Genomic DNA, 8,457 nt, shown 5'->3' on the forward strand with positions numbered 1-8,457 from the left:
TGAAAGAAAAATACGTGGAGGTAAATGGTAATAAAGTAAAATCTTGGCGGGGAATGGATAATAACAAAGAAACATGTAACGGTCTAACAGGCGCGCCTTTTTGATTAGCTTATCTTCAAGTGTCCTTGTTCTGTCCACACTCCCATTTCTTCTTTCTTATTCTTATCTTTCTCAATCAAAACCCTCAAAATTCACTCTCTTTCTCTTTTGGTGAAATTTTTGAAAAATGCAAAGCCTAGCGCTCTCTTCTGAGAGCAGCTTTTTGTTTAGGTCTTCTGCTACTTTCCCTAATTTCTCCTCTGCTAACTCCCCTCTAATTGCTATTTCCAGGTAAATTTGATTTCTTTAGCTACCCTTTTATTCTTTTGTTAAAATTGGGCATGAATTGTTACTGTCTTAAGTTATATTTTCTTTTCTTGATTATCTGAAGTTGTTGTGTTCTTGTTTATGGTCAGCATTTAGAAGGTTGTCCGCACAATTTTAATTGTGGACAGGCTATTAGCCTTTTTGTTAATCCTTTTCTCTGTCTTGATTTATGCAACCTGCCTCGTATAAACAATGTGTCCGGTCCAGCTTACATGCGTACTCTGCTCGCCGGGGCAGATGTAGGCTTTCGACTACGGGTTCAATTGAACCCATAACTTTGAATTTCGAGTCAAGAAAAAAATGGCTCGAATGGTACGATCCCTCCGTCACCCCAGAATGAAAGGGATGATCTCGTAGTTCTTGGACGCGGAATATAGATTTCTACGTAAAAACCTACTAAAAAAGGGCAACCCGGTGCACTAAGCTTCCGCTATGCACGGGGTCCAGGGAAGGACCGGACCACAAGGGTCTATTGTATGTAAAAACCTACTAAAATCTCAATAAATATTATGTTTTAATCCATATTAAATTTTAACAGTACAATACGTTAGATGCTAAACATCTTTAAATTTAAATCCTGTATGTCTGCCTGCCATAACCAGTGGCAAAAACACTTACAACCGAATGGTGGTATCGTATGTCTCTGCTTCACTGGAAAATTTAATTAAATTTACATATGTAAATAATATCTTTCGAAAAAATGTGTATACATACAATAGGCCCACAATGCTTGAAGTACATTGTAAAGTGAACATCAATTTTGAGGATAGGAAGAAAAACCTAAGAATCCCACAGCCCCTAGACCCAAACTATTCTACAAGTCGAATTGTGACAACAGGTAGTAAAAACTAAGAATTCCATAGCCTAAACCCAAGCTATTTTACAAGTCGAATTGTGACTATAGGTAGATATTGCTTGTCTGAATCCCCGCTTATCCACTTCAAGGCTTATGTAGATGAGAAGATATCACCTATCGCTTTCTGTCTATGATGTGATTTGAAGAAGATGTGAAAAATATCTTTGTAAATAGGTGGCAGTAAAACTTGAACAATGAGCATCTACGTACCATGTAAAATTGTGCAAACCACCTCATCTAGAGTTTAAACGGGGCATTTATATTTTTTTTGGACATTCAACATTCTGTTTTGGAATTATGATATCTAACGATTGTACTCTATTTTTCTATTGATTGGGTTGTTTACAGGTTTTCTAGGCGGCATTCCCTTAGCGTACATCATGGATGGTTTGAGGACTTGTCCAAGGTTTTTTCTTTTCTTCATATTGAATTGTTTCATATTTCGTTCCGTAAAACCAACATGGTTGTAAGGTGAATTGTTTCAGCCTAATTAATTGTTGTGTTGTAAGGGGTGAAAAATCAGCTGCAAATCAAATTAGTATAAGGGGATATTGTAATGTGTGGGAGAAGGCTTCAAAGAACTAAACATGGGAGGTTGAGATACTGAAATTTCAGCCCCAGTTGTGCAGAGAATTATGATATGCATTTCCCTGGAAAGCATTTCATATAAGCCAAATTCCTTTTCTGATATTTACTCATAGATTATAGACCCACCTTCTCTTGAGCCGAGGGTCTATCAGAAATAGCCTCTCTATCTCCCAAGGTAGGGGTAAGGTCTGCATACACATTACCCTCCCCAGACCCCACTTGTGGGATTATACTGGGTATGTTGTTGTTGTTGTTGTACACATAGATTATAGACCCAGATTTAACACCCATACTGCTTTAACCATCAATTGTTTATCTAAGTCAACGAGATATATAATCAGATCACTTCCATTAGTTCCTTGTGATTAGTCAGGTTATCGTTGTTGTATAAGAACTTCTGTGTGGACTGATCATTTCATTATGTCGTAGTTAAAGGTTGTAAGTCTCACTTTGAAGATACATGATCCGATATTCTGGATACTTCTCAGGTGGTCAGGACTAGGAATTACAAAAGCTGCTACATAGCAAGGTCGGCTTGTCGTTCCGAAGAATGCAGTAGTACAAACAGATCAGCATTGTCGAAGAGGAAAAAAGAAAACACTTCTGTTCTTCAAGTTTTAGACATGCCACAGATCAATAATCTGAAATCTGTTGTCATTTCTGGGCTTTTCACTCTTTTGTTCACACAACAAGCAAGTGCTGTTTCAGAGGTTGCCACTGGCTTGCAGTCGTTTCCTTTCTTCGGGGACCTCGGAGATTTAAGCACAGGTTTTGCTTCAGTTAGGAAAATCTCCCAGCAACTTCCATTTCTAAAATCTTGCTGCTGTTTTTACCTTATCCTGAAAAAGGAAATAATAGATGAAACGAAATAACAATGAAAGCATTTCATGCATCATCTGTTGTCTTTTGTATCTTGCCAACTATTCTATTCTCCTTCATGGAACACATAGCACAAATGTACATCATGTATCCAACAAAGAGAGACTTATTCCTTCTTTTGCTCCTATAAATAAAAAATGACTGGCGCCATTGTGTCGTATATGAACTGTTTTAGAACTGCTTTCAGAGTTATTCAGATACTTGATTCTTTGCAAACGGAAAGGAGGACCAGAATTTTGTTGCTAGGATATCTGGCCTTATATTGAAATATATGCATTTGGAGTATTCTGATATAGTGAGGTTTAACCATGGTTGAAAATATCATGTTTAATGTGTTCCTGATTGCAAAGGTGTTCACCAGAATATTATTTCTCTTTTATCTTCTTTGGTTTTATACATTCGGACAAGTATTCCATCAGTTGTTTTTGGCACATAGCACGTGAATGTGATTAGGAAGAGCCTTACCTTTAATTCTCTCAAACTTTGCTTGCTTTTTCCAGCTGCATCACCAATCATCTGTTTTGCACTTTTTCTCCTCCCCTCGCCATATTATACTCTATTTGAGATTGTGAAGGAAAAGTGTTCCACCGGAGAGTAATTAAACCTACTTTTCTTTGTTCCAATTTTGCAGGCATTCTTGTTGATATTTTTCTCAGAGCTTGGGGACAAAACCTTCTTTATTGCTGTAAGGGGACTTTATCATTCAAAAACTATATGTAGATGAGACATTACTGGCTGAATAAAATAATGATATAAAGGCTTTTACATGTGCGTCATCAAAGAGAGGCTCCTTCTAATTTGTTATATTATACCCTCACAACTAATTTGAATATTCATTTATATGAGCAGGCTCTTTTAGCAGCTAGGAACTCTGCTGCCGTCACTTTTTTGGGGACTTTTGGTGCACTTGGGTACGTTATCTTTCTGCACCATGTAATATAGATGGTTTTTATCATTTGTTCTCAATTATTTAAGTTTAACGCAGTAGTTTGGTTATTCTCACTAACTAGAATATGTAATAAACAAGTGTTTTGATGTTGAACTTATCATATCCCGCACAACTTTTTTAATATCCTGGAAGATGTTCTATTTAGAAACCCATCTAACCACTCTAAGCAAACAAAACTGGAATTCATTCTCTTTATATTAATAGTGTCTGTGTCATTGCAGGGTAATGACGATCATATCAGTGGTTCTCGGACGAACTTTCCACTATGTCGATGACGTTCTTCCTTTCAGGTTAACAACCTTTCTCTCCGTATGATTATGCATTTTAAGTATTACAGATAAACTTCTAAAGATGCAATTGTGAGAAATATTTTCAGACAATGCATACCAGGAGGATTCAAACTTTTTCCTTTCTTAGTTCTTATAGAAGCAAATAACTTACAATGTTTTTCTGGTTTAATGCTGCTACAAACTCCCTAACCTTATCATGTGAGTAGATTTAACCAAAAGTCTTTTTTGTTGTTTTTGTCCAATTCATTTTTCTGTTAGATATCTGAGCAAGCAGAACACTTTACACTCTACTTCAGAAGTTAGATAATATGTACCAAAATTAGTATAAATCAATATCTGTAACTATAGAATGGAACCGATCTGTTAAAGGCCCATGATGTTGCCGTAAATTATGTTCAAATTGTTTACCTTAGGTTGCGTCCACTGGACTGAAACCACCTTTCTGCCTGTGAGGAGGTTTGTCCTTCTGCATGTTTATCCAAACTATTATGTTTTCTGGCGTATCAACTTCATTTGTGTTTGACATTTCCCGCCCATTATCTCAACCTACAAGCCATCCTTATATCAGACTTTTTTAATCGAAGGAGACTGCTATAGATTTTCATTCTCATTTTCATTAATGTGTGAAAGGTAAGTTCAGCAACCGTCTTAACGTAATGAGCAAGAAAGGACCCCTTACTATAGGCCCTGGCACAACCTAATCTTTTTCCGCAAATACTACTTCTCCTATGTTTTTGGATGGTATAACAGATTATAAGATGTTCTTTTCACTTTTAGAGCAAGGAAAAAAGATACGTAGCTGTGATATTGTTGAGGATCTCGATCATTTTTTCTTTACGTTGGGAAGTGTAATAACCTTCATGATATAGTGTTTTCCTCTACCTTTAGTTTTCATTGATATTCAGCTGTAAGAAGCATGGTAATATAGCTGGATCACTCTATTTTATTTAATTGACTTTGTTAGCATCTTCCATATCTTCAAATAAAGGAAATATCATTGGTGGTTCATCTGTTATACCCTAATGCAGCTGCGTAACTGCAGGTTTGGTGAAAATGATTTGCCAGTGGATGATATTGCTGCAGTTTGCCTTCTGGTAACACATAATCTGAAATTTAAGCCATGATAATACTTGCACCCACGTGCAATGTAAATTTGACGTGTCCGACCCGTATTCAATTTTGTTACAGGTTTATTTTGGAGTGTCAACCTTGCTTGATGCCTCCTCCAGCGATGGCATGAAAGCCGAAGAGGAACAGAAAGAGGTAATCCAATCAGCATCCCTTCTGCTATTAAGTACTGTTCTAATTTTAAGATGACAAATAGAATTAGTGCAAATGTATGATAATCTTTGACTTAGTATCTTATATCTTATAGGCTAAAATCAGCACTATGAGCACTTATAATAACTTCTTTTGTTTCTCGTGTTTTTGTCTCCACTAGAAAGCTTTAAAAACTTGAACTTTTGGTTCATGATCAAGCAGAGATGAAATAGGAACTATTTCTTCGTATTTTTGGAACTTCCTATCTATTACAAGATAACAGATTGTTTATGGTTTTCTTCTGTCTAATAGAATGTTTTTATCCATGGAACAACATATTTGCTGAAAAAATGGAACCTTCGTCTATAATTTTCGATTTCACTTTCTTGGACTCAAAACAAGTCAATTTCTGAAGCACTTACCTACTGCTTAAAACAGTTACCGAGGATCTATAAGGTTAAAATTTACATAAAATTATGAGGATCAAGAGATCAACGCTTTATTATAAGATGTCTACTGCTATTTAAACCGTTGCTGGCATCTGCAATGAGCTTATTCTAATTGTGGGCCTCTTTGTTTTTGAGACCAGGCGGAGCTGGCAGTTTCTGAATTTTCAGGAAATGGTGCCGGAATATTGGCTGCTGCAAACACTATAGTTAGCACATTTGCGTTGGTCTTTGTTGCTGAGTGGGGTGACAAATCATTTTTTTCTACAATAGGTTAGTCATACTCAGGTCGATGCAGAAACTATTGTTTTTACTATTTGTTCGTATTATGAATCAACTCGTACAGGAGTCTATTCTTTTACAAACAGCCAGAGGTATTACAATCTGCAAACATTCACAGAAAGCTAAATAAGCAAGCCCAAAATCCTTTTATAAATCTCAATCTTTGTTTGGATAAATTTATCGTCGAGGCCTAGTCTGGGTAAATGAATTCACATACGGTTTAAGTACTAACACAGTATTCTACTTTTAGCTCTTGCTGCTGCATCTTCACCTCTTGGAGTCATTGGTGGCGCATTAGCCGGTCATGGAGTTGCAACTTTGGTAAATACAAACCTTTAGTGTAAACACTATTGCTGCTTGCAGCCATCACGTACAAGCTACAATGCGATTTCTTTTGCAAATAATAGCAACCTGAAAATCATTTATGTATAACATTTCAAGGGAAATGTCATCATGATATGCTAAATATTTATTATTATTAAAAGCCGCTGATGTTTGCTTCAGGGTAGGATGCATACATCACACCCCATTAGGGTGCGGCCCTTCCTCGGATCCTGCGTGAACGCAAGATGCTTTGTGCACCGGGCGGCACTTTTTAAAAAAAGAAAAGGAAAAAAAGGCCTTTAACTTGATACCTTCAGCATATTAGTTCGACCTTTTCGGGAAATAAGAGTACCATGGTCTGATTCCTAATGAAATGTAACCATATCGATATTTGGTGCATTAGTTCTTTTTCTTACTTTTGGTATTGGTCTGTAATGCATTTTTATACGCATCGGAAATTGATTGGTGGTAAAATTTTCTCTGCAGTTGGCTGTTCTAGGAGGTTCATTACTGGGGTCATTCTTGTCTGAGAAGGTGAGATCACTCTATCTGATAAGTTAAATACAAGGCACATTTATTTGATCCCCTGAATCTTCTGCTCGAAACGAATTTACCCTATAGATTTCTCCTCTGGAATCCACTATAACAAGAATATGTTCCTTCTCAAATTGCTGACCCGAAAAAGTACACAATGATGCTGTCTGTTTATTTCTTTTTAAGCATTTAAATAATATCAAATGATTCAATTCCAGTGTTGTTATTGTACTTATATTGACTAACAACCTCTGCCACTTGCACAACCTTTGTTAAAACCCAAGAGAGTTCATATACTAATATTATATAATGAGTTGTTTTTGGAATAATTTACTACATAATTAATAAAACAGTAGCTGTATTTTATGTCAAATCTGCAAACCAGATCTTTCCAGTTATAAATAATCTCCTGCTTACGCAACAAACACTGCTTAAGCCAACTTCTTGTCTTGGTCATCCTATTACCAACCTGCATTAGTTATATTCTTCCAGTTGACTGCAGAAGTCCAACTTAATGGTCCGTCATGAAAAATGCCTTCCTTAGCAATTCGCGTCCTGTTTATCAGTGGCGAAGCCACATGGTTATATAACAAATATTGAACATCCTTTGTTGGAATTTTTTTTCACTTATTTTAAATTTGAATACCCTTGGAAAAATTCCTATCTTCGTCACTGCTGTTTATAATGTTATTACTCGGAAAAGGAGAGAAAAGAGAAACTTTGACTCTATACATTGCTAGTGTGTTTGGCATGACGGAAGCCACTGTCTATGGAAAATGCTTTCTAATTTTTGGTTGGTGGATGGAAAAAAATTCTAAAGAAAACATATGCTAAAGATTGATACTAATATTTAGCAAATTCAAGAGTGCTTCAATGAATGTTTTGAGTACAAAAGATTCATAGTAATGTCGAACTGCTAACTAGAGCAAGTAATATGAAGTTAAAAGTTAAGATAATCTAAGGAAAATGACGATCGCTCTTAACCCCCTTTTGATAGAAAACTTGGAAAATATTTTCTAGTTATCCAATTCGAGAAATTATGACTTTCTCATGAAAATTATTTTCCGTGAAAACGACTTCTGTTGTATCACTTCCAAATGCACCTAAAGATTCTAAGTTTAAGATTTGATATGTTTGATGTTTTCTGCACATGTTAAAGAACAAATCTCTTGTTTCAGGCCATTGCATACATAGGTGGTACTCTCTTCCTAGTATTTGCAGCAGTGACAGTTATTGAGATAGTGAGTTGAAACTACAATTATTTCATGTTATATTTTTTTGTAGCAAAATTGTACTTGTTATTTAGACCTGATTTTACTTCCATAGCTACAACCAGTTGGAGAAATCTTGAAAATCAGAGCATTCTAGCTAGGATAATTGTTTGATAACTTGTGTTTCTTTGTCCAAAAGAAGAAACTAACATTTCTTTATTACTCTTTCTGTTAGTCAACTTACTCCAACCCCCCCCCCTCCTCCAGCAGAACTAAATAAAAAACTTAGGGGCCGTTTGGTAGGGTGTATAAGAATAGGATTGAATAGGTTGTATTAGCAATGCTGAGATTAGTTATGTTGGGATTATTTCTTATTGATTGTTTGGTTTGGTGTATTAAAAATAATATGCATTGCATAATTTTTTTTAAAAAAATTACTAATTATTAAAAATAATATGCATTGCATAATTTT

The 8,457-nt window shown here is 35.7% G+C and overlaps 1 protein-coding gene across 1 annotated transcript; it reads left to right on the forward strand.

Annotated features, from left to right (window-relative positions):
- Nucleotides 1-93: 93 nt before the first annotated feature.
- On the forward strand, nt 94-8,204 carry LOC107782819 (protein PAM71, chloroplastic). Its single transcript, XM_016603753.2, has 12 exons — nt 94-330; nt 1,571-1,628; nt 2,299-2,589; nt 3,321-3,374; nt 3,539-3,600; nt 3,860-3,928; nt 4,971-5,022; nt 5,117-5,191; nt 5,778-5,907; nt 6,167-6,237; nt 6,727-6,774; nt 7,953-8,204. Exons 1-12 carry the CDS (start codon nt 227-229, stop codon nt 8,022-8,024), a joined length of 1,086 nt encoding a protein of 361 aa, XP_016459239.1. The 5' UTR covers nt 94-226; the 3' UTR covers nt 8,025-8,204.
- The last annotated feature ends 253 nt before the right edge of the window (nt 8,205-8,457 follow it).

This window comes from Nicotiana tabacum, chromosome 1, assembly GCF_000715075.1.
Source record: "Nicotiana tabacum cultivar K326 chromosome 1, ASM71507v2, whole genome shotgun sequence".
Taxonomy (NCBI): Eukaryota; Viridiplantae; Streptophyta; class Magnoliopsida; order Solanales; family Solanaceae; genus Nicotiana; species Nicotiana tabacum.